General features: G+C 45.0%; 1 protein-coding gene and 2 long non-coding RNA genes across 3 annotated transcripts in view; 1 reads left to right on the top strand and 2 right to left on the bottom strand.

Moving 5' to 3' along the window:
- Positions 1-4,807, top strand: part of ALKBH1 (alkB homolog 1, histone H2A dioxygenase) — a 32,196-nt gene extending 27,389 nt beyond the window's left edge. The window contains exons 5-6 of the mRNA XM_004286954.4: positions 160-353; positions 1,185-4,807. Of these exons, the coding sequence (XP_004287002.3) occupies positions 160-353; positions 1,185-1,590 (600 nt within the window). The 3' untranslated portion in view covers positions 1,591-4,807. The remainder of the gene's footprint in view (positions 1-159; positions 354-1,184) is intronic.
- Positions 1-26,601, bottom strand: part of LOC125963382 (uncharacterized) — a 60,486-nt gene that overhangs the window by 970 nt on the left and 32,915 nt on the right. The gene's annotated exons all lie outside the window — the stretch shown is intronic.
- Positions 15,952-25,846, bottom strand: LOC117198328 (uncharacterized). The gene is made up of 3 exons (XR_004479464.2): positions 24,736-25,846; positions 21,050-21,138; positions 15,952-18,848 (listed from the first exon to the last, which is right to left on the bottom strand). It is a non-coding gene; the product is annotated as an uncharacterized LOC117198328 (long non-coding RNA).

Below are 26,601 nucleotides of genomic sequence, written 5' to 3'. Positions count from 1 at the left end.
TTGCTGTACAGCAGAAACTGACACAACATTGTAAATCAATCAATCAATATATTACATGTAAATTAGATGATTTTAAAGTGGTAATTAATCTTATGCCACACTTTCCTATTTTCCTGAGATCATTGTTTATTTTTCTTATTCTCCCTACTTTTATCAAAGAAATACTCAGCAGATCATTATACACCTTTCCCTTCTGACCTGGCTTTCCTCTCAGAGCAAGTAGCCGCTGCCTGTGGATTTCAGGGTTTCCGAGCTGAAGCAGGTATCCTGAATTACTACCGATTAGACTCCACACTAGGAATCCATGTAGACAAATCTGAACTAGATCACTCCAAACCCCTGCTTTCGTTCAGGTAAGTTGGGTCTAGGGATTTTGAATTACTTATCAGTTCATTCCTTTTTCTAAAGCACTTTTAAGCTTAAATAAAACATTAGATTTTTTAAATGGTTGGACTCTATAATCTTTCACTTCTGGGCATCTTAGCCATGTATCATAAGTAAAATTAGCCTAGTCCTTTTCGAGTAATGACCAAATTACAATGAATATTTCTGTTTAAGATGCATGGAGTCTGTCTTATAATGAGAGGTACTGTCAGTGTCTGTGGAATAGATAAGTGGTAGAGGCCATAAGGCAAAGTGAGCAACCTTTTTGGAATAGAGGAGAGCAAAGCACAGAAGCCTGAAAAGTTTACTCTCCTTTTCTCCCTAAATGTAAGTTTATATTTCTGCAAAGTACTGCACCTGTATCTCATGAGGAAAGTGCAGGAACAGAATTTTTTATTAATTGCCTTATCTTTAAAGTGAACAGGAATTATAAATATATATTAAAGGACCCAAATAAATTTTAATTTGCTTATTTAATTGCTTCAGATTTTATTTTGCAGCAGTTCTCTGGGCTATAATAAGTTTAAATAACAGATCATGGGCTGGTCGCTCATAGACACAAGCCAGAAAAGAAGGATCTTAGCATGGTATAGAAAGGAGGATTGGGACTTCCCTGGTGGTCCAATGGTTAGGACTTGATGCTTTCACTGCTGTGGACCCAGGTTCAATCCCTGGTCAGGGAACTAAGATCCCACAAGCTGCACAGTGCAACCAAAAAAAAAAGCAGTGGGCAGTAACTTTCTCAGTCATGGCTAGTAACAGAAACTTACTATTTGTATTGTTTTACTTTTTTTTTATAGCTTCGGACAGTCTGCCATCTTTCTCCTGGGTGGCCTCAAAAGAGATGAAGCGCCCACCGCCATGTTTTTGCACAGTGGTGACATCATGGTAATGTCAGGTTTCAGCCGCCTGTTGAACCATGCAGTCCCGAGGGTCCTTCCCAGTCTGGAAGGGGAAAGCTTGCCTTGCTGCCTAGAGACGCCTCTCCCAGCTGACCTCCCCAGAGACTCAGTGGTGGAGCCCTGTTCTGTGGAGGACTGGCAGGTGTGCGCCAGCTACTTGAAAACTGCTCGTGTTAACATGACTGTCCGGCAGGTGCTGGCCATAGGTCAGGACTTCCCTTTGGAACTCATGGAGGAGAATAAAAGAGACATCACCCCAGAGGGTTCCTACCATCTGGATGATGAGAACAGCCAAGTAAAATGAGCTAGGTTAAACCCTGACTGCTGAGACTTGGAGAGCCCCACTCTTTTACTCAGGCAGGTCTTAACAGTAAATGACCATGCTGTTTTGTATTGCCGCAGACTTCAGCACAAAGACAGGCCAAAAGCAGAGACAGGGAAAAACTCATCATTGATCACACTGTTGCCTTGGAACCCATCCTGAAGAGAAAACTGATTAACCACTTCGGTCAGAGAAGTGCTTGACGTGATCCAGTCCCGGTTAGGTTTTGGCACTAACGTATGTGCGAAGTCCAAGGAGGTATGAGCTCCCACAACAGCCTTCTCAGCCTCGCCGTTATCTCTGAGCAAGGTAGACGTGAGTTTCCATGTCTGTGGAATCTTTAAATACCTCAGGTTTTATTGATGGGAAACAGTTCCCCTTCCACCACCCCATCTAGTGATTTGTGGTTCCATGAACCAACCATTAGTCTTACCTTCTTAATTCTTCCAGTCAACACCAAATTCTTTGATCTTCTCTGGCCTTCACAGAAAAATCCTATACACTTAAGACAGTGGAACTGGAAATCGCATCTCCTAGAAAAGACAATCACAGTTATCTCTCTTGCCTAAAGGGTAAATATATATAAACCCAAGGAAAGAGGGACAGTAGTTTCTCCAGATGTCTTTCAGGTCTGTAAATAAACTCTTCCCGTTGGCTTTTAAATGCAATTTTAATTGTTGGACTAAAAAAGTCCTAAGGGTATTCTGTAACTGTTTTCCCCATGAATAAACTTACTCAGTTTTAAATTAAAGATCTGTATCTATGTTTGAGGGTAAGTGATTCTGGGATTCGTTTTTTTCCTATTTTCACTTGCTGTATTCATGCTGTTGAAGCCTTCTAGCTGTTTCTGCCCTAAGTATTCTTTGTGGCTGTCTCACAGGAAAGAATATTCCTTGATATTCCAGTCACTGCTGTTTTTTGTATTGTAGACAGTATGGAAAATGCATGAAGCACTGCGTTTAATCTGTGTACCCCCACCAGTTCACCTCGGTACACCCTGAGCCTTTAAGTTACCTTGTCTCAGTGGGCCTCAGTTTCCTCACTCATAAAATGAAAATATTTATTACCATCTTCCTAGATGGATATTGCTATTTCAAACAATAATGGAAATTTAGTGCTCCTTTCTAGAAACATAATATTGCCAATATTTTATTACTATCTGGACTCTTAGAAACATTCTGGCTTATTTGTTTGTGTGGACGACTGACCAGAAGCTGCTTTGATACCTGCTGCTTGCGACATGACTTGCCAAATTTGCATTTCTCCTCTGTCCTGCCTTTTTTTTCTTACGAGTGTTGAATATTGAGTTTATATTATAATCCTTGGTAGGTTTTTTTTTGTTTGAAGGAATAAAAGTTAACAGGTTCATCCTTTATGTGTACATACATAGGTTCTAAAATTCGTTCGTGATAGGATAATTTTATATAATTAAAATTACCACTGGAAAAATCCCTTAAATTTTTAATAATGTACATTATATGAACACTGTGTATGTTATATGTGACCCACTGAACACCAACACATGTCATTTAGTAAATCCAGCAGTCAGCTTATCTTTCAGCATTAGAAGATTGCTCTTTAGTCAGTTATCAGATGAAGGTATTGCCTTGTGTTCAGGGTCAATATTTTACAAAAAATACATGTTCCAACTGTAAACTCACACTCCATCAAGCAAGATATGTATGCTGTGAGAAGCATGTGGAAACTGAGGCCAGCCAAGAGGATGGAAGACTCCTGTCTCCCAGCCCACGCTTCCTCTAGGGATGTGCTCCTGGACTCATTTGCGGGGTGGAGAGGGCTGAGCAGAATTGTTTGCACAGTTCACTTCTCTCGTTTTTATGTATATTTCTGTGAGGTACATATAGTTGAAGATGTATATAATGCAACTATACTTTGACAGCAGAAATGATACAGCTCAAGGAAAAAGGAAAAGTTGGTGATTTTTCTACATTTAAATGAGGATGATCCCCCCCCACCAAGTTTGTTTTAGTTGTCTACCAGATGTTTTCTAAGTCAGGTGTCAGCAAACTGTGAGCTGCCCTCTGTTTTTGTACTGCCCATGGACTAAGAATCATTTGTACATTCTTAACTGGTGGGGGGAAAAACTCAGAAGAATAATATTAGTGACACATGAAAATTATATGAAATTCAAGTTTCTGTGTCCATAAATAGTTTTATTGGAACACAGCCACACTAATTCATTTCCAGATTATCTGTGGTTGCTTTCATGCTAAAATGACAGAGTTGAATAATTGCAACAAAGTCTAAAAGATATGATCCAGGCTGTACAGCAAACATTTGCCAACATCTAGAAAGGAAACAAGACCCCTAGAAAGGAGCCTGAAACCAAGAGAAAACATCAAGGGGAAGATATTTTGTTTTCTTTATTATTTTATATCAAAAATGCCAGGGTAGATACTCTGTTCTAGGATGTATATGGTATCAAGAGTGGAGTCACAAATGTTAGGTCTGGGGAAACTGGCACTCATGCTCTGCAAGTGGCAGTGTAACTTGCTATATAACCTTTAAGGCTCAGTTTGGCATCATGTATCCTGTAATTCTGTTGTACATCCCAGTTGGGCCAGGGCAGGCCTGAATGATGTTCCCTTTTCCTCTCAGAAGGGTTCTGGTTTGATGATAAATTATATGGTCATCCTAATAATGTTCTAAAATGTGTACCATTTGACCCAATAAATTTCACTTCTAGTTGAGTCTAAGGAAGTAATTAGAGCTGTCTGCAAGATTTTTGTATAAGAATGTAATAGTTTGAAATAAGCTCAATGTCCAGCAACAAGGAGTTGATTAAATTCATGTATGTGTTCAATAAATGGTTATTGAGCACTGTTCTTTGATTTGCACAAAGTACCCGCTTTTGTGGTGCTTATATCCTAGTGGAAATGACATAACCATACAGAGGAAAACTATAGCCATTAAAATTCATGTTTTGGAAGAACAAGTAAAGATATGAGGAAACACTTGTGTTTAATGAGAAAACCCAGTTATGAAACCATGCATACTAACCTAATTCTGTATAGATTGTTTATATATTTTTTTAAAACTGGAAGGATAGGTATACCAAAGTGTGAATGATAGTGGGATTATAGTTGATGTTTCTTCTATTTGTGCTTTTCTGTATTTCTATTTTTTTTTACATTGAAAATTTTTTTGTCTTTTTTTTAAATAAATTTATTTATTTATTTATGGCTGCGTTGGCTTCGTTGCTGCATGCAGGCTTTCCCTGGTTGCGGCGAGTGGGGGCTACCCTTTGTTGTGATGCGGTGGCTTCTCTTGTTACGGAGCACGGGCTCTAGGCGCGCGGGCTTCAGTAGTGTGGCACGCGGGGTTCAGTAGCTGTGGCTCCCAGGCTCTAGAGCGCAGGCTCAGTAGTTGGCACATGGGCTTAGTTGCTCCACGGCATGTGGGATCTTCCCGGACCAGGGCTCGAACCCGTGTCCCCTGCATTGGCAGGCGGATTCTTAACCACCGCGCCACCAGGGAAGTCCCTGAGTCATTTTTTAAATAAAGAATACATGCTTGAATTTTTTTTCCAATTAAAAAAAATAGTCCTTTACCTTGTAATTCTGCCTCTACCTGAAATATATTAGAATGCAAATCTAGGAACATCAGCATTGTCTAACAAGAAGAGCTTGTTGGGCTTCCCTGGTGGCGCAGTGGTTGAGAGTCCGCCTGCCGATGCAGGGGACACACGGGTTCGTGCCCCAGTCCGGGAAGATCCCACAGGCCACGGAGCGGCTGGGCCCGTGAGCCATGGCCGCTGAGCCTGCGCGTCCGGAGCCTGTGCTCCGCAATGGGAGAGGCCACAACAGTGAGAGGCCCGCGTACTACAAAAAAAAAAAAAAGAAGAGCTTGTTGGAGGAAACTATTTTATGTAATAAGATACTATATAACCACTATCAATCACATTTTAGGGACATATTCAGTAATCAGAAGAAATGCTCAATATGTTAACTGAGAAAAACAGCTTAACAACAGAATGCACAAGCATTTTACCAGTGCTTTTTGTATGCACAATTTGTATGCACAGAAAAGGCTGGAGGATTATAATCTTACATCTCCCAAATTTTCTGTCGCCAGCACAAACTGCTCTTTTGAAGAAGGCCTTTGTGTTGCTTTTTTGGAAGGGGCAGGTAAGGCACACACTGCACTCAGCAGCAGCAGCTTTGTAGTGTCCACTCACCTTTTTAACTGCCCTCATCAGCTCCGTTCCAGTCTGAGGCCCTTTCATCTGGCTAAGATGGATCTTCTCACTACTGCTTCCTTATTATTTCAGTAGAGCCTCTTGCCCGTTTCCAGCACCCTACATCAGATTTTTCCTAAAGCATCCCAGGCCTGCAGTGAGACAGAGATGTGCTGAACAGGACAAACTCAGCAAGACTTGGCTTGCCACGTTCTAATTTTCCCAATTCCTTTTTTACTAAGATAAGCTGGTCTTACCCCTTTTCTGTTTTCCCTTCATCTAAAAGGTTGGTTTATTAGAGTAGGGGAAAAAAATAAAACCCTAATATCCTAGGTAGATTATACTAAGGCAAATTAGAATGGTAATAAGGTGGAAAGGAGCCCGAGGAATGATTACTGATCTCAGTGTGAATGAGGGGCTGGCAGAGCTAGGCAGGAAAGACACCTCACCTGTTTTCTCCTGCTTCGAAGATTACAGTGGAAAAAGCAATGCAAATCTAGTTTCTTAGCCTGCGTAGTAAATTTTTATTGACAATCCTTTTGATCAACTATCCTATCCAAATTTGAGCCCTCATGGAAATGAGTTTGTTGGTTCTCAATTAGTTTTATTGGAAAAACAGATTTCTAAGAAGATGGTATAGACGATGGAAAGTGAAATAGAGTGGTTATCAGGAAAGCTAAATTTTAATAAAGCTCCAACACTTAGCTGGGTGACCTTGTATAAGTCACTCCACTGAGCCTCAGTTAACCTTTTTGAGCAACCCAGTTTTCTCACCTTTAAGGAGGTTTGACCAAGTAATCCTGTGTTACCTACCAGCTCTGCAATGCTGTTCTTCTAAAATGAGAAATTAATCTCAGAGTTTGGCCTAAACAGCAAGGCTACCCAGTAAGCAGGATTGTTGGTAAGGAAATCAAGTGTTAACCAAGAGAAAGACGAGGGTAAGGAGGGATTAGGGAAATGCAAATTAAAGCAATGAGACGTAAGTAAATTAGATGTTTGTACCCATCTATTTGGAAAATTTAAGGAGATTTTAACCTCTTGACTGTTCTTTTTACTTCCACCCTATTTCTTAATGGTCAATATGGCTCTGCTCTCAAAGTATCCAGAGTCTAATCCCTTCTTTTTGCCTGTAGCGCCCTGACCCAAGCCACTGTCATCCGTCAACTGGATTATTATTGCAGTAGCCTTCTGACTTCCATGCTTGTCCCCACCTTCTACTCCTATAGTTTATTCATAGTTTATTCTTAACTATGGCCAGAGAGAGGCTGTTAACACCTAAGGCAGCTCATGTCACTCTGGTGCTCAAAACTTTCTAATGTCACTTGTTGAGCTGAGTAAAAGCCAAAGCCCTTTTAGGTGACTACCAGTCCCTCCCCATTCTGGCCCCCCATTTTCTCTTGGTCCTCTGGCCCACTCTGTTCAAGCTACACTGGCCTCCTTGCTGCCCCTCTGAACAGACCAAGCACGTACCTGACCTTTGAGCTGGACTTGCCTTTGCCTAGAACACTCTCTTCTCTGAGATTTGTACTTACTTCCTTCAAGGAAGGCTCAGAATCACCGGGGTGAGGCCTGCCTTCACTACCCTATTCAAAATCTCAACCCCACTGCCATTCCTCATTTTCTTTACCACACTATTTTCCATAGCATTTATGACATAAAACTTCATTATAGGAAATAAGGAAATAATTTCTTTTTAATAGTAATTTCTTTTTTCCTTATTTTTAAGAAATAAGGAAATAATATTGTTTCCCACCACTAGACTCTAAGTGCCCTGAGGCAGAGGTGTGCCCTAGTTTTCTAGAACAGTGCCTGGCACATAGTAGTTTCTCACTATATATTTGTTGAATGAATGGATGCCAGTGTTGGTGGGATGTGTGAAAATGAAATTTACATTGATAAAGCTATTATATTATCAGTGTTTAGCTAAATTTTGACGCAGCAATTCTAGGTATCTCCCCTATAGAAATGCCTATCAGGGACACAATGATATGTGTAAAAAGATGTTCATTACAGTGTTCAAAATAGTGGAAAACTAGAAACAACCCAAATGTTAATCAGTAGGGAAAGAGTTATTTGAATTATGGTTCATACACACTATGGAATATTAATACTATGGAGCCCTTCACAATAATGTACTGACATGCAAAGTGCTCCAAGGGACTTGCCAGGCAGTCCAGTGGTTAAGACTCCGCGCTTCCACCGCAGGGGGCTCTGGTCCAGGAACTAAGATCCCGCACGCCACACAGTGTGGCCAAAAAAAAAAGTGCTCCAAGACACATTGGTTATTGAAAAACATGAAATAGCAAAACTCTATGTACAGTGTATGAATTAAAACGTAAAAACTAAACAAGACTATTATCTGTATATGCACGTACATGTGTGTAAAGATGGGGGAATGGGAAGGAGAGGGGCTGGGCGGTGGTAGAAGGGACTTTTTACTCTATAGGCTTTTGTGTGGTCTGATTTCTTTGTAAGAACATATGTATTATTCATATAATTTTTTTAATTATGCATAGCAAACCCTATAAAGAATTATATGCAGTAATGAAAAATGGAGGAAATACATCTCCAAACTCTCTGGAAGTTGCCTATTATAAATAAGATCGGGTACTGTGTTAAGTGATGCAGAAAGCAGCCAGTTTCAGCTGCTCCCACAAAGGCTTTAGTTCCCGTTTCTGGGTTGGGATTCTCCATGGGCTGACTAGGGAGTGTATGATCCTATCCATCCAGGCAAGAGAATCAGCCTCCGTCACGTTTGTGTCTGTCCTAAGCTCAGCTCGCCACGCCTGGAAACCCTGTTCTACCTCCGCCATGGAAACACCAGCGTGGGCTTTGGTCACTAGGGCAGTAAACAGTCAGCCTTAAGGTTGAACAAGTTGGCGAGGGCCACAGTCCTCCCCTGAAAATGATTACTGTATTCTAGGGATATGGCTGTCTAGATAGCATTGAAGTCCACAGGGCCCTAAGATTTATTGTTTATTAGGTGAGGGGAAAGGGAGGCGAGGTAAAACCTGCTGTTGGGGCACACGGGTGGGTGTTCGTGCGCGTGTACCTTTCCTGGGTTCAGTGTGTGTTCCCTTTTGGTAGATGTTAACTGTCCTGTCTCCAAAGTGAGATTAGGCCTGAAAATGAGCCCAACTGATGGCCGGCTGCTCCCATTTGCTCCCATCAACAGGAATCAAGCACTTCCTGAGAGCCACCAGATAGAGGCCCTAAACGTTTTGCCTTCGTTTTTAAGAGGTGCTCAACACCAAAGGCTCCGATCTCAACAGCTGTAAAAGAGTTAACAAACCGCCTTGCCTGGGTTCTGGCCATGGAAGAGTCTTCTCCTATCTCTGAAGACAACCATGCCATGTCTGTGTCATTATCCAACTACTCCTGCCTTTGGAGGGGTCACATGGTAGAAGAATTGCCTACAGGAGTTGTAGAAACATCAGTGTTGCTGCTGTCTGTCAAGCAGCAGCCCTTGTTATTTATTAATCCAGCAACTTTATTAAGCATCTATGCAGTGTGAGTCACTGTTATGTGAATGCGATGGGCATTGTTCGTGCCCTCAGGTCCTACAGTACGTGGGAAAAATACCTCTGTAAACAGACAATAAAGTATGCTGTGATGAGCCAAGTGCAAGGTGCAACAGGAGGGGCATGTAACAGAGAGCTGGAAGGGAAAGGCTTCCTACAGGAAGGAACATAAAAGCTGGCAAAGAATGAGCTGGACGTAGCTTCACTACCCTCCTGTGTGGCTAAAGGCTATTTATTATCTCTTTTGTTTCTTTGGTCTTGTGGGAATAAAAGCATCTGGAAAACTTTTGAGGACTTTTTCAAACCTTAATAGTTTATGATTCTGTATGATTCATTCGTTTTGTTCATAGCCCTAAGCAATGTCTGCTGTCATGTCCTTTGTTCACTCTATTATATGTGTCCTCCAAAGAACAAGCTCCCTAAGGGCAGGTTCTCTTCTGTCTCGTTCACTGATATTTCCCTAACATCTAGAATACTGCTTGGTACATAGCTGCTCAATAAAATACTGTTGGACAATTGAAAATTTTCCAGGCAACCTTTTTTGAGGAGTTTACTGCTTATTCTGAGTGGGAATGTGGCTAGAAAAGGCACTTCCAGCATCATCAACCAAACCCTATCCAAGTGCTCCTCATGCCTTAATCAGGGACCATTCCACTGCAGGACACAAACTTACCAAATTACAAAAAGCATCTGAGGGCAGGAAATGCACAGAGCCTCCCTGAGAACCAGAAGCAGGAAAGACCCCTGGACCACAGCAACTGCCACATTTCCCTCCCTCAACCACCCTCTCTGGTCTTGACTTCCCTCTGCCTGTGTCTGCTTCCTGGGACTGCAGACCCTCTTTGCTGACTTTACTTACACAAAGCTGCCCCCAAGTTGCACCTTAAACCTTCCAGGCTGTTTGCAAGTAGATAATTAACCCCCATCCAGACTGCTGGAGGAGAATCTGCTTGGTATTCTACATGTTCCCCCTGTCTGGTCAGCTGTGGCCAGGAACACAGGGATACTTTGCTCATCAAAATCAAAGGGAGTCTAATGGGTGGAAGGAAAGGAAATGATTAGCAGAAGAAATGATTGACATCTCTACTGACATTCATTGTACAAATTTCCTTCTAGAATGAAGTGCTGGAGAATGTCAACCCCAGATCACTGGACCCAGAGATAATAGAAGGGGGGGCCTATCCATGGCTGTCCCCAAGCCCCTTCACCAGAGGCTACTCCCAGGGCCTTCCCCAGACAAGATTCATCAGTGCCCCCATGACACCTCCCCTGCTTATTACCTCTTGGGCTTTGTGAAAAGGTTGGAGATGAGGGTGAGGCATCTGCTGCCCCCGCAACCCCATTGCTTGGGAGACCAGAGGTGATTGAGGCGCTTTCAGCCAGAAAAATATAATTTAAGGGCTTGGCATCTGGCTGGGAACAGAGAGCTATGTTGCCATGGCAATGCCTCGCTTCATTTAACAGCAGCATATCCCTGAGTTTGGTCACATCCACACTCAGGCACATGTAGCTCCCTGTCAGCAGCCCCCGCGATGCACACACACACACCTCTGGCAGAAATCCCTCTGCAGAAGCAAAGCCCATTCCTGCGCCTGCCTCCCCATCGTAGACACCCAAGCTTATACCCTTTCCTGCAACACCTCGGGCAATCATGTGGACTCCAAAAGCACCCCCAGACAGCACAGAGCCCTCCAGGGAATTTAAAGGGCTACATGAGTGCAGAGCCCCCATACAGGTCCACATGGAAGCCTGCCAGGGTCCATATGCTTTCCTGCATTCCTAACACAGAGCCATATCTCCATCTTCCTCTATAAATCTTTGTGCGTCATCTCCAACCCTTTCATGATGCCCAAGAAGATAAGAAAGAGAGAGAGGAACAGTGGTGGCCGGGGCACAAATGCTTCTTTGTTTTCTAGAGAGGAAAGGGGTTAGGCCAAAACCTTGCAGATATTTACCCAGAGGCCCCTAAGCACCTACTGAGGTTCTGTCCCTGCCCCTCCCTTAACTCAGGCAGCAGTGGACAGGACGGATCAGGGCAGGGAGACCTGAAAGCACAAGGATGTTCATAGCAATGATATTTGTGGCGGTGAACAATCAGAAATAACCTAAATGTCCATTAGTAAGGAACAGGTAAATAAATTTAGAGAAAGAGCAAAGAAAGTATAGCTATTTCACTAGATTCCCGATGATAAGAAATAAATGTAATCAGACTTCGAAATAGCTGTATATGTGAAATAGATGTGCATATTATTACTGAGCTATCAAAATGGATGACAGGATTTTCTGTTCTCTTCTGGATCTCTGCCACTGCTTGCTGATCATTAAGTAATTTTCAGAACCACATTTTCACCCATAAAATGTAATGATTCTCCTTGATGAGGTCTTTGTAAAAAAAAAAAAAAAAAGAAGAAGATTGATGATTTCACACTTATACAATATTCCTGCAAAGATGGTTTGGTCCATCGGCACTGATGATTTAATAAAACAGTGCCCCCAAGGCTAGGAACAACAGGGCAAGCTAAAGAGAAAATAGAAAACCTCAGTTTCAAAATGGCAAGTTTGAAGCATCGTGATTCCCAGTATGTCCTGAGTGAGGGCCTGTTATATGCAGAGCACTGTGCAAAGCATCAAGTTCCCAGGACACAACAGGCATAAGAATAACATTATTAGAAAGATGCCAGGGGTGCCAACCCTAGAGGGAAGAAAGAGGTCACAGGTCACGTGCATGGGATAGGACCACAGACAGGTAGAAAGGAAGGATATGAGGGAGGGAACTTCTTCCTCACTCCTGACATTTCCTCCCGGTGAAGGAAGCTTGATTAGTGGAACTTCTGGAACTCTCTCTGCCCCACTGCTCCTCCTGCCCTGGTGAGTAGAGTGGTGAAGAGTAAGTAGAGACTGACTGTTAATTTTGGAAAGAATATTTGGGCATCCTTGACTCGGCCCACATCTTGTCTCCCTTGGGTGTGAGCCCACCTGTTGAGTAAACATTCTTCCCACCTTCTTGCTTTTACTCTTATAGGGCAGGACCCCTCTGCGAGGGGAAGGACTGTCTCCACTCAGTGTTGGGATTGGGTGGGTACGTCTGCTTAAAGTCTGGGTCTCAGTATTAGCAGACTCAGTTGGCTGAAGACTGGTCTCTTACTACCAATAAAGGTGATATTTCATCTTGCACGTTTCATTTGTTTTATGTCTTGACTTACGCAAAACCCAGGCAGGAAATAAGAATGCTAACTTTTGGGAACCCCTTGAAGCCTGCAGTAGTTATCCGTTGCTGCATAACAAACTACCACCAAACTCAGTGACTTAAAATGACAAATGTGTATTATCTCACACCGTGTCCCAGGGGCACCTTAGCTGAATGGTCATGAGGCTGCAGGTCAGGGCTGCCTTCGTCTGAAGCTTGTTCAGAGCTAGAGCATCAGCTTCCAGCATGGCTGTTGGCAGGAGGCCTCAGCTCCACCCTACGCAGCCTCTCCACAGGACTGCCTGAGGGCCCCCTTGACACAGCTGAGGGCGTCACCAGAGCAGTTAGAGGAAGTCACAGTGCCTTTATAACCTAGTTTCCGAAGTCGAACACCATCACTTTCGCTGTATTCTTCAGAAAAGAGTCCAGCCCCGAAGGGGAATTGAGCTCCATTTCTCCAGAAGAGTGTCAAAGAACTCGAGATCTTTCTTAAAACCAGAGTCTTCGACAAAGGAAAAGTGACTCTGCTCTCTCACACAAGAGGCCAGTCAAGAGCTGGAGAAGGAGAAGCAATTCTGCCCACTAGCTTCTGGGCTTCAAGCTGGATATCACGTGGAAAGACAGAAATAACACAAAATCCTTCACTCAGGATCTGGGTGAAACAGGACACATCCTTTGCTCCCTGCTTTAGCTACAATCCTCTCCTCAAGGCCCAACAGAGGTGCCTACCCAGAGCTCTTAACCTCTTTCTAGACTGTGCTCTGAGCACCCAGAATCCCAAAGTTCTCTTCCCAAATGGCCCGAGCCTGCTCCCTGGGCCTTTGCAGACCTCACCCTCAGGTTCATTTTCCCACCAGTGTATGCACCCCTGGGCCCGCAGGTTACTTGCTGGAGTGTGGACAAAGCTTGGCCATGCAGGCTGGGGTGTCCTCACACATGGTGTGGAGGCGAGGCAGGGACAGGAAGAGAAGGCAGATGGGCTGGGTCAGTTGTATAGATGCATGTATCTATACATGCATGGAGGTCAAGGTGCCCACAGCATACCAGGGGCGTTCCTTTTCTTCCTAACTTGCCAGTGTGCTTGTCCATAACCTAGCAAGCCTGCCTCAGCCGAAGGGCTGATGTGAGTCAGGATTTGACTGCCTCCGTAGCATCCCTTTTAGGCCAGGGACCAGCAGACTGTCAACAACAGGCAGTGAGGCGCCACTTCTGAGCCCAGGCCTCCCTCTAGTGACCAGTCCGGGGACAACAGCTAGAGGCTCTTGGCCACTTTCCTGAATGGACACCTCTTCCAGAACCTACTTTCCAAAATCCATATCTGATCCTATTGTTCTTTGCTTAGAAACCTCAAATACAAGCAAAATTTCTCAAGCGCCCCACACACCCCTCCATGGGCTTCAAATGAAAAATAAAGCCCAAGCCTTGGGCTTCCCTGGTGGCGCAGCAGTTAAGAATCCGCCTGCCAATGCGGGGGACACGGGTTCGAGCCCTGGTCCAGGAAGATCCCACATGCCGCGGAGCAACTAAGCCCGCAAGCCACAACTACTGAGCCCACGTGCCACAACTAATGAAGCCCACGCGCCTAAAGCCCGTGCTCTGCAACAAGAGAAGCCACGACAATGAGAGGCCCATGCACCACGACGAAGAGTAGCCCCTGCTCGCCACAACTAGAGAAAAGCCCGCACACAGCAACGAAGACCCAACACAGCCAAAAATAAATAAATAAATTTTTTTTTTTTTTTAAAAAAAGCCCAGGTCTCAGCCTGGTTGACAAGGCCCTTCTCAATGTTAAGCGAGCCTACGTTTCCAGGACCCACCTCTGCCCCACCACCCCACACACACACACACACACACACACACACACACACACACGTACACGCACGCGCACGCATGCGCACACACACCTCCACCCCCGCAACCTCTGCCTCCCACGTGGCACACACACCTGTGCTTAGGTCAGGCCAGAGGGCTTGCTCTTTTCGCACCTCTGTTCTTTTGCTGGCAATAAACTGCTCATCAAACAAACTCTTACTCCTCCATAGAGACCCACTTCACTCTGCTTTGCAGCTCTCTGGGGGAGAATTCACGACCCCTCAGGGGGTCCCTCTGAGCACTTTTCTATAGAACAATAGCTAATGCTGACTGAGCAGTAATGCCAGTCCCAGCGCTGAGGGCTCTAGAGGCACTATGTCCTTTAATCCTCACTATAACCCCAAAGCCAGGCGCTATGATCATCCCCATTTTACAGACCAGGAAACTGACAGGAAAGGGGTTAAGTCACATTCCCAGGACACATGGACAGCAAGTGAGAGCGGGGCAGCCACAACGCTCTCTTGCGCTCCAAGCCACCTCCTCGACCACGGCTCTCGGACACATGTCCTTGTTTCCTGCCAAGGAGCCTGAGAGAAGCCTGTTCTCTTGTCTCTGGATATTGAGCATGGGACACGGCCACCCCTGTGACTGGTGCCTGGAAAGCCCTCAGTCTAGTTCCTGAACTAATGGCAGACAGGAAGGGTTGGCTTTGCCTGCCACACTTCTTCTCAGGTCCTTTGGTTCTGAATCTTTTTAAAATTTATTTATTTAATTTATTTTTGGCTGCCTTGGGTCTTCGTTGCTGTGCGCAGGCTTTCTCTAGTTGCAGCGAGCAGGGGCTACTCTTTGTTGCAGTGCTCGGGTGTCTCATTGCAGTGGCTTCTCTTGTTGCGGAGCACGGGCTCTAGGCGCACGGGCTTCAGTAGTTGTGGCACATGGGCTCAGTAATTGTGGCTCATGGGCTCTAGAGCGCAGGCTCAGTAGTTGTGGCGCATGGGCTTAGTTGCTCCGCAGCATGTGGGATCTTCCCGGACCAAAGCTTGAACCCGTGTCCCCTGCACTAGCAGGCAGATTCTTAACCACTGTGCCACCAGGGAAGTTCCTGGTTCTGAATCTTGATTCTAAATCTCCCATCTTGTTCCAGACTCAGAGCCGGTCACACATTCTTAACAAGGAAGGGCAGACCCGTGGGCATAGTTTGCAGTGTAAAGATTAAGAATAAGAAACAGGGTGTAACTTTGAGCTATTTGCCAAAACAACTGATCCCTGATTCCCCATCTCTAAATTAATAACCCAAATTGGCGACCTGTCAGGGTTTGTGCTAACACAGCCAGCTGCTCCCACAGGACTCTCTGTGCCCCGGAGGGCTGCCCACAGTCCCTGCTGTCCCCCTTCCCCTGGCGGGACCAGCGTGTGTCATCCCTGCTCCCTCCTTCCTTTCTCCCGACTGCCTGCCTTCTCTGCTCTCTGTCCTCTAATTTAGGCAACGAGCATTAAATTAACACTTTTTTGTCCACCCGAAATACTCAAGTGACTAGGCTGCTATCATTTCTTCCTTTTTTTCTTCAAAATGGAAATACAGGATCATTTTTTTTCTTCCTGATTATGAAAGTAATACAGTCTTGTGGAAAATGCAAGCATACACACGTTTAAAGTGAAAGTGAAAGTTGCCAGCCATCCCACCTGAACAAGATAATCACTGTTTTCAGTTGGGTTTGTAGCATTCCAGATGTGTGTGTGTGTGATTCCATATTAGTCTGAATTGTAAATGAAGACCTATCTCACGGTAATTTTATTCCAGCAGTCCTGGGTTGAAACAATAAGGCTGCTACAAGATCCAGGTCAAAAACCCACCAGATTCACCTGAACAGAATTCTCATACTTCCGTGGGGGAGGACTAAGAACAGGGATAGGGAATATTGGAACCTTTGGTTCCAGAAGATTCCTGAGGTCCTTATACCAATTGGTCATAAAAGGTCTACGTCTAAAGTGGCTTTTACTAAAGCCGTAGGAACGTCGTCTTATACTATTTGCTCAGAGCTAAGTTCCTACCTACTCATATTACCAAAACTAAGGGAGCCAAGCGACATGGTATTTCCCTCCATAGTAATGAAACACTGCTCTCTTGGGTAATTTGCTCTCTTCCCTTTACAACTGAGCAGACCATGGCACAGGGGTTAGGGAGAGAGGGAGACGAAGCCATTTGAGCAGACAGCAGGCTTTCATCCCTTCCAGAAGCGCGGACTGTGAAGCTGATACCTGGTTCCCACCCAGAGAAGCCCACAGACTGTGGGAATAATTCCTCCAGAGTGGGAGGCACTAAGGGTAAATTTCTCAGCAAAAGGAAAAATGCCAGACTGTGTAAAGCAGGACTCATGCCCCAATGGCTGATTCACACCACCAAACCCCGAGAGACCGATGTATAAAACCAGGAGAGCTGTTTAATCATTTTCTAGTAAGAAGTAAAACTTGTAAATGGATGGATAGGCTACTTGTGTTTGCTGACCAGCAAGTTCTCTCCCTATGCGCTTATGACTACAAAGGAAAATAATAATATATAAATAGTAACGATAACAATTACAGTTACTCTGTTGAGTGCATACCATGTGCTAGGTATTGTGCTGAGCATTTTATCTTCATAAGTAAGTCTCTCTACAACACTATACAGTGGGTACTATTTTTATCCCCACTTTGCATTGGGGTTCAGAAATGTTTAGAGCAAATAAGCGGTGGACCCACAATTCAAACCCAGTTCTTCCTGCCTCTGAGACCCAAGCTCTGAATCTCCCACCTCCCCGGCCTCTCCTCCCATCTGGGAAACTGGATTGCGATCTGGACTCAGAACAAGGGGCATTATGTGGAGTCTCAAACACAACTCAAATGTAACTGGGCCTCTTTGCAGCCAGTCTCAACACAGTGATGTACAGGGTCTGCATCCCACATACGCAGCGCCCACTGTACTAGCCATCCTACATAGAGGACTTGAGCATCCTTGGATTTAGGTATCCGCAGGGGTCCTGGAACCGAGCGACCACTGTACAAAGAAAGCACAGATCTGACTCCCAAAGCGCCTGTGCTGAAAGTCTTATTTTCCTGAAGGTTTTATGAAAAGAAGAGTGAAGAGTTTACACATCATGAAGCTTTCTAAATATTCTGTCTCAACATCTCTGTCTTTCTTCCCAGGTCCCTCTCCCTCTAGGATCTGTCCCCATCCCTTTCCTCCTGCTGCTCTGCTCCATTCCACCTTCCCTCCTTCGGGAGTCCTCCTCTACTTCTCTCCAGATTTCTCCTCCCTCCTCCAAATCTCTCTATCCTGGTTTACCTACTTCAGAGATGGCAGATTGATAGCTCGAAGCTTAGCCTACAACAGTGTTTAGATTGGCTCACACAGTTATTCAAAAATTTGAATTAGTGACAAAATTTAAAATCAGCAGGTTTCACACATAAATTTAATTTGCAACTTAAGGAAAAAAAGGTGTGTTTTTTTTTTTTCTACATAGCAACCACTGGTTGGAGCTGAGTAGCACCTGCTTTTCCTAGAAGCTCAGATTCTTCCGTTTGTCAGTCTCCTCCCTTCCCCCTAGCCTGCTGACAATGAGTTTGAAGGCCAAGGGCTCTTTGTCATCCTTTTTATCACTAAAGTTATCACCTGACCTTTTCAGGTATTCGAATTTCCAAGCCCTATTTCTTTATTCGGGTACCACAGCATGGTAACTAGTGCAGCTAGACTTTGGAGCAGTCCTTGGGATGGGTTTTCCTGGCACGTCTATGAATATACTTGAACACCTTGTAAATGGGACACTGACAGAGAAGACTGTGGTTCTGTACTGGTTTTTATTGAAAATACTAGACCTGGGCATGTATGCTCATGGGAAATTATCCAAGTGGGTACACCACAGGAGCACATGCCCTGTGCACTCAATTGAATACTGAGCAAAGGTCAGGTTTATCTCCTAGAGACTTGCTCTTATCACAGGGTAAGAATCAGTCGGGCAATAAAACATGAATACTTAACACATCACATGGTGATAGTAACATAATATAGAGAGCTTAATGTTTGTTCTAAGATGGGTGCTTCTTATCTGACTTTTATATTTATGATAAGAATAAGCTTAGTACCTAGTGATTCATCTTTGAAATAAACTTTCTCATTTTTACTTCAAGCTTGGGGATTCATTTAATTAGAATCCTTGAGATTGTCAGGTGAACTTTTATCATTTCTAATGAATCCAGTTTCTGTAGTGTCTTGCTGTGGTAGACTGTACTGTTGTTTAAGAGTATTCACTGCTTCTCCCTTGGATGAGATTATATGTCCTTGCCTTGTTGACATCAGGCTTGACCATGTGATTTGTTTGGGACAATAAAATGCAAGTGGAAGTGATATGTGTCACTTCAGAGCCAGAGCTCTAAGAGCTAACAGATGTTCGTCGTTGTTCTCTCTTCTCTGGACCACAATGAGGAGAGCCAGGATCTGAGGTGAAGGCAACATGGAGCAGAGTCTGTTCCCTGCTGGATATAGAGCCTGAATGAGAAATAAACCTTTGTTACATGTCACTGAGATGTTGGGATCATTTGTTATGGCAGCATAATCTAACTTATCCTGACCAAGACATGGGCAAACAAAGCAAAAATACTAACTCTAATGCCTCTGATATCACAACAGATTGCAAAAATTTCAATTTTTTTTCTGTGTATCAGAATGATTTACATTTTCTCATTCATTGAGAAGTAAATGCCATAAATTTACTTATTTACTTATTTTTGGCTGCATTGTGCCTTCGTTGCTGCACGCGGGCTTTCTCTAGTTGCAGCGATCAGGGGCTACTCTTTGTTGCAGTGCACAGGCTTCTCATTGCGGTGGCTTCTCTTGTTGCGGAGCATGGGCTCTAGGTGCACAGGCTTCAGTAGTTGTGGCGCATGGACTCTAGGTGCATGGGCTTCAGTAGTTGTCTCACCGCGGGCTTCAGTAGTTGTGACTCGCGGGCTCTAGAGTGCAGGCTCAATAGTTGTGGTGCACGGGCTTAGTTGCTCCGCGGCATGTGGGATCTTCCCGGACCAGGGCTCGAACCCGTGTCCCCTGCATTGGCAGGCGGATTCTTAACCACTGTGCCACCAGGGAAGTCCAGTAAATGCCATAAATTTAAACTCATAAAATAATTATATACTCATAAAATGCTCTCTTTATATGATACTATGATACATAAAATTACAGATATATAGATACACATGTATCACCCTCCCAGGACAAAGCTTAGATGGGGCACTGTCAATGTTTGCTTTTTTGCATATCCTTTTTTAAGTACCCATTGCTGAACAAACCCCTTTCCAACAGACATATTCTTTCTTGAGATAAGCCAATGGCTTCAATCAAGCTACTGTGTCAAGTTCTGCTAACCTGGAAGGCATTTTGCCTCTTTAAGGTGGCTGTGTATGTCTCAGCTCAAATCCATTATGAGTGAGGTATTTTTAAATTATTGCCATAATACATGTACCTGGAAAAAAATGCCAGAGTATAAAATGATAAGCAAATTCTCCCTCCCTGCCTCAATTCCCAGTACCACTCTACAGAAGTAATCCCGTTAGGAGTTTCTTATCAGGGCCAGCTTCATTGGTGTACTACCTCTGCAGTCACCCAGACCCCCACGCTCAGCCCTCTGCACTTGGTTTAATGTGCTACCATTACCATCTGAAATTCTTAATCACGTTTGAACAAGGACCTAGCATTTTCATTTTGCACTGGGCCCCCAAATTATGTAGCTGGTCCTGCTTATGTATATCCTTCCAGAAACATTTTTATGCACACACAAGCATATGTTTGCTTATTTTTTAAAAAACACAGTGGTTCGGAGGTTTCCCTGGTGGCGCAGTGGTTGAGAGTCCGCCTGCCGATGCAGGGGACACGGGTTCGTGCCCTGGTCCGGGAGGATCCCATGTGCCGCGGAGCGCCTGGGCCCATGAGCCATGGCCGCTGGGCCTGAGCGTCCGGAGCCTGTGCTCCGCAACGGGAGAGGCTGCAGCAATGAGAGGCCCGCGTATCGCAAAAAAAAAACCCAAAAAACACAGTGGCTCATCAAGCCCTTTTCTTCTTCCTGGGCCTGCAGAAAGACTACATTTCTCAGCCTCTTTTGCAATTAAGTTGGAACTCTGTGACAGCTCGGGCCAGTGGAAGGCGGGCAGAAGTGATATATACTACTTCCAGAAGGATCCCCTAAGGGGACCTGCCCACTTTTCTGCACAGCCCTTCTGCTATATGTATGGCTCTCTATGTTTGCCTGGAAATGAAGGACTCTAAGGGGGCACAGTTACATGATAGGAGGATCCCATCATAAGTCATCACTGGAAGGGGAGCCACTCGGAAGAACCTCTAACCCACATTAGACTGCTATCCTGTAAAGCTATGGAGTCTTTGGGGTTGTCTACTACAACAGCTATAGTGTTAATTACTGTAAGACATACACAGGCGGGATCACGGTATATATTTATACATAAATATATGTGTGTGTGTGTGTGTGTATGTCTTTTGGCACCTTTAAAAAACCCACATATTTTAGGAGTGTTTTCATTACATGTATGTTGAATTTATACTTAAATTCATCATGAGTTCTTGGTAGGCAACTCACCACGGCTCTTGAATAATGACAACCTAAGCTATGTTTGTCAAGCACAGAGCAGGAGAGTTTCTATGAAGCTCCTTGGGCCAGTCCAAGCCCCAGATCTATTTACCTACTCCCCCTGCTCTGTGTCAAAGCAGGACTGGCTCCTGTAGACTGCATTTCCCACGACTTCCTGTGTCAGCTGGCTTCCTGCTGGGCCTAGCCAATAGAAGACAGGAAATCAGGAGATGGGAGAAAGGGAAAGGCCAGAGTATTTTCCCCTTTTCTCATTGCCTTGAACAGCATCTGTAGCAGCTGCTGAATCTTTTTTTTTTTAAGATTTATTTATTATTTATTTATTTACTTAATTTATTTTTGGCTGCATTGGGTCTTAGCTGTGGCATGCGGGATCTTCGTTGAGGCACACAGGATCTTTCGTTGTGGCACGCAGGCTTCTGTGTAGTTGTGGCGTGCGGGTTTTCTCTTCTCTAGTTGTGGCGTGCAGGCTCCAGGGCGCATGGGCTCTGTAGTTGTGGCACGCAGGTTCCAGAGCACGTGGGTTCTGTGGCTTGTGGCACGCAGGCTCTAGTTGAGGCGCGTGAGCTCAGTAGTTGCAGCATGAGGGCTTAGCTGCTCTGCGGCAGGTGGGATCTTAGTTGCCTGACCAGGGATCGAACGTGCATCCCCTGCACTGCAAGGCAGACTTTTTACCACTGGACCACCAGGGAGGTCCCAGCAGCTGCTGAATCTTTTTGGTGCCTCTACCTCCTGCTGGGCAGGCCCTCCACAGTTATGACTTAAACCAATTGACCCCATCCCTGGTCTCCATAACACCACCTTCCTTTTTTACCCTTCCTTACAGACTGAATGGTTGTGTCGCCCCAGATTCAAATATGTTGAAGCCCTAACCCTCAACATGACTGTACTGGAGATAGGTCTTTTATGGAGGTGATTACCGTTAAATGAGGTCATCAGGATGGAATACTGATCCTTTTAAGAAAGACACCAGAGAGCTCTCTCTCTCTCTCCCTCCCTCCCACCCCTTCTCTCCCCCATCACACACAACACAGTGAGTCGGTAGCGGCCTAGAAAAGAGGCCTCAGAATGAATTCTACCTCCCTGGCACCTTGATCTTGGACTTCCCAGCCTCTAGAATTGTTAGAAATAAAGTTCTGTTGTGTAAGCCACCCAGTCTGTGGTATTTTGTTATAGCAGCTTGAACAGACGAAGACACCCTTGCAGCTGAGGAGCTCTGGTAGCTGCCTGGCATTGCTAAGTTCTGGGCTGTCTCACTGTCTCCTTCGGGCTTCTCAGCTTTTCTATCACCAATTCTCTGCATTAAACTCCCTCTATTTCAAGTGCTCACAGTGGTTTCCCGTTTCCTGATCAGACCCTGAATGATTCACTCTATCATTCTCAAAGACATTGCATGGACTAAGATATATCCAGCTTCCTTCACTGACAACGCAGTGTGCTGCTTAAGAAAGACACTATCAAATTAGGCTGACCTGAGTTTGAATCCTGACCCCACCCACTTCCTTGTTCAGTCGCCAAAGTGTAACATTAGTCTCACTAAGCTTCAGTTTCTTCATCTGCAAAATGGGGATAAGAATATTAAAGTCTAGCCCACAGAGGAAATAATGCTTGAAAGGTACTTAGCACAGTGCCTGACACAGAGAAAGTGTTCAGTAAGTGTTAGCTAATATAATAGGAGGAGGGACAGGGCCTGGTGAGGAGCTGACATTGTCGGCCATAATTACCAGAGCGTTCTTATCATTTGCGATGTGTAGTCAGTCTCCTAACAGTGCTGGGAGCCTCTCGCACAGCATCCTAGAAACTTGTTTATAATCAGTGTCCAGAACACATTATGGGAGAGTCTCAGGAAGTCAGGTTGGCCCTGATTTCCTAATTACCACAGAACACCTTACATTAGGCCTGCCTTTTTTTCTGTACTACCTACACCTGGCCCTGAACTCACCCTTGGTTTCCGGGCCTTTAACCAAAGGACCCCAACATCAGACTTCCCTGGTGACACAGTGGTTAAGAATCCGCCTGCCAATGCAGGGGATACAGGTTCGAGCCCTGGTCCAGGAAGATCCCACACGTCGCTGAGCAGCTAAGCCCGTGCACCGCAACTACTGAGCCTGCGCTCTGGAGCCCACGAGCCACAGCTACTGAAGCCCATGCACCTAGAGCCCGTGCCCTGCAACAAGAGAAGCCACCTCAGTGAGAAGCCTGAGCACCGCAACAAAGAGTAGACCCTGATCTCCGCAAGTAGAGAAAGCCCGTGTGCAGCGACCAAGACCCAACGCAGCCAATAAAAAGCACCCCAATATATGCAGTCTTCTCTCCCCTCACCCCTCACCCTTCACATACCCCAGCCAGTCCCCAGCATCCAAGGCCTTCCACAGCCATCGAAAACCTAAGGAACTGCTGAGAATTCCCGACCTGGAATCAGCAAATGTTTTCTGTAAAGGGCCAGATAGTAAATATTTCACGGTTTGTTTGCAGGCCACTTACAGTTTGCATGCTAACTACTCAGTTCCACCTTTTTAGTGTGAAAGGAGCAGAAAGTGAATGGGCATGGCTGTGTACTAATCAAACTGTATTTATAGACACTGATATTTGACTTTCATATAATTTTTACCTGTCACAAAATATTATTCTTCTTTTGATTTTTAGCTATACCTAAAATATAAAAAATATTCTTAGCTCTCAGGCTGTACAAAAACAGGTGGCAGGCAGAATATGGCCTGCAGACCATAGTTTTCTGATGGCTTTTAGTCAAGTTCCTGTGCTTTTTTAGTTGTTGCCCTTTCTTTCCTTCTTTGCTGTGTGACACTGGGTAAGTCACTTAGCCTCTCTGGGCTTCAGGGTTTTTTTAAATTAAATTATTCAGTTTTATTGAGATATAATTGACATACAATACTGTATACGTTTAAGGTGTACAGCATAATGATTTGACATAACATATATTGTTAAATGATTACCACAATAATTTTTTTTTTTTTCTTTTTGGCCCTGCTGCCCAGCATGCAGGATCTTAGTTCCCTGATCAGGGATCGAACCTGCATTCCCCTGCAGTGGAAGCCCGGAGTCTTAACCACTGGACTGCCAGGGAAGTCCCATACCACAATTTTAGTTCACATCCATCTGGGCTTCAGTTCTTTCCCAGTAACCCCGGAGTAGTAGTAAATGAGTGTTTTTTAAAACCAGCTCTTCCGTGAGGATGGGGCAGGAGAGCAGCTGTTGGTTTTGCTGTTCCTGTTTTCAATCTTTTTTTAATTTTTTAGGTTTCCAGGTAAAAATGTCATTTCAACAAAAGTTCCCCGCGAACGAATTAATTTGGGAAATTACTAATTGATCCAGGGGTTCCAACTCTTTCCCCTGCCTCCTCGTTCTTTACCAGCACAAAACAAATCCAACATTTCAAAGAGACGAAATGGCGTAAAAGTTTACTTTCCTCCCTGAGTACTCCCTTATCAGACGATCAGTATGTTTGTTTATGTTTTGTTTATATATTTGTTCTACGCACAAAGTTCCATTCACTCATTAAAGAAACATTTGTGGAGCATCTCCTATGTGCAGCGCACACCCTGGAGATTCTGAAGTGAACAAAACAGACTTGATTTCTCCCGAAGGAGCGGAGTGATGAAAGAAGGGGCGGGGGGATGGCTAGTGCTGTGCGGATGGACCACGTACGAATGCTGGCAAAGAGGGAGGGACAGAGGGAGGGAGGGACAGTTGGATGGAAATCGACCCCAGCTTCTGTGTTCCAAAAATTGTCCAACTCATTCCGAACCCCTGGTATCTTACCTCCCCGACTTCCTTCCGGTGCTTTCGCCAAACACAGGCTTCAGTTTCCTGGGCTAGCGCCTGCGCCAGCACATCCTTTCCGCCCCTGCCGTTCCCAGCGCACAGGAGGGGAAAGAGTTTGGAAGTCACACCCTCCTGCCCCGCACGCCCCCAGCCCCCCTCCCTCGCGCTTCTCGGAACTGCTCACTGCCCCGCTCACAGCCGACGCCCCATTGCTGCACTTATCAGTTCGGGCTACGTGAAAACCTGGCGACCCGCAGGGCGGCGTTCTGGCCTCCACGCAAGTGTTCTGATCTCTGTAGGGAAACAATATTAAGGCTAACCCCAATCTGTTTCAGTGACCTTTTCTAGACAGAAACGTTGCTGCCAGCTATTGCTAGGGAATGCACACCTACGCACGTTCTCTGGGGACTTCGGCCTGGAACAGCCTCAAGTCCTGGCTTTTCACTCTTCCGGGGTGGGCCTGGGCTGAGAGGTTAGAGGGATGCCTAATCCTACCCTCTATTTTCTCAGTGACAACTCTTTTTCTTCTCTAGGTCCAGTCCTTTCTTTCCTTCTTATTTCTTTACCCACCTCTTTTCCTCACTCCTCATTCAAGAAAAGTCCTTACAAGATCGAAATTTGACTTCTTTTCTGAGGAATTTTCAGCAATGCCCAGGGATAGCTTTTACCTCTCAGCTTTTCACCTGCTGTTGGAATCTGTTTCTCTCAAGCTGATTGGCCCCTTCTCACCCACTCCCTAAAGTACTTAACATGATTTTTATCTCCCTTCCTTTCTTCCTCACCCAATATGGTAGACACTTAGGGGTATCTTTTAGCCCCTGTCTCTCCCTTCTTTGAGAACTTCACACACACCACACTTCTGGGTGAGCCCTTCGCAGCCATGTTTGAGTTTGAGCACATGACCTTGCCTCCATGGTATTAACTGGGCCAGGGAGGTACGGGACTCACAACTGGGTCAAGCCTATTCTCTCTTCCAGACTTTGGAATTGAGCTGGAGACTCCAATGGCAACCTGAGCTGGTCTCTTAGGTGCAGGAAATGCAGACAGGGAAGGCTTTGCCATGTGAATGTTGAATCAGTGAAAACTGGTCTGTAGAGAAGAAAGAAGGACACAAATTCTCAGAAGCAGAGATGAGGCTAGAAGAGTAACTCCCTAAGGATATGACAGCTTTCTTGTTCCTGCTTCCTGACCTTTGAGAGCAGCTGCCCTTGGGTTCCTTGAGATTCGCAATGAATATGATATATAAGCCTGTGTGAGATAGGATGTATTTTACTGCAAGTAAGAGATAACCTAAATCAGGGGTCCCCAACCAGGCTGCACAGCGGGAGGTGAGCAGCGGGTGAGCCAGCGAAGCTTCATCTGCTGCTCCCCAGTCACTCCCCAATCGTTCCCTGTCGCTCACATCACCGCCTGAACCACCACCCCACCCGCTGCTGTCTGTGGAAGAACTGTCTTCCACGAAACCGGTCCCTGGTGCCAAAAAGGTTGGGGACCTCCGACCTAAATGACAGTTGCTTGAACCATTAGGACATTTTTTTTCGTTTAAAAAGTCTGGAGGCAGGCATAGTTGGGGTGTGTTCAGTTCAGCTATGTCATTAAGGACCCAGGTTCTTTCCACCTTTTGGCTATGCTACTCAGCATGATGAATTTCCATTCTTGTGCTTGTTGTTGCCTCATGGTCTCAATATCGCTGCCATGGCTCTAGACATCATGTTTTCACATCATTGCATCAAGTAAGAAAGAAGAGAGGAGAGAGGAAGGGGCTCAATTTTTGTTAATAAAGAGAAATACCTCTTTCTTAGAGGCTCCGCAGAAGACTTCCTCTTATATTGGCTAGAACAGTGTTGCATATCTACTCTACCT

This window comes from Orcinus orca, chromosome 2, assembly GCF_937001465.1.
Source record: "Orcinus orca chromosome 2, mOrcOrc1.1, whole genome shotgun sequence".
In the NCBI taxonomy this organism is placed as follows: domain Eukaryota; kingdom Metazoa; phylum Chordata; class Mammalia; order Artiodactyla; family Delphinidae; genus Orcinus; species Orcinus orca.
The sequence above is the reverse complement of the archived record's forward strand: the minus strand, read 5'-3'. Positions and strand labels throughout refer to the sequence as shown.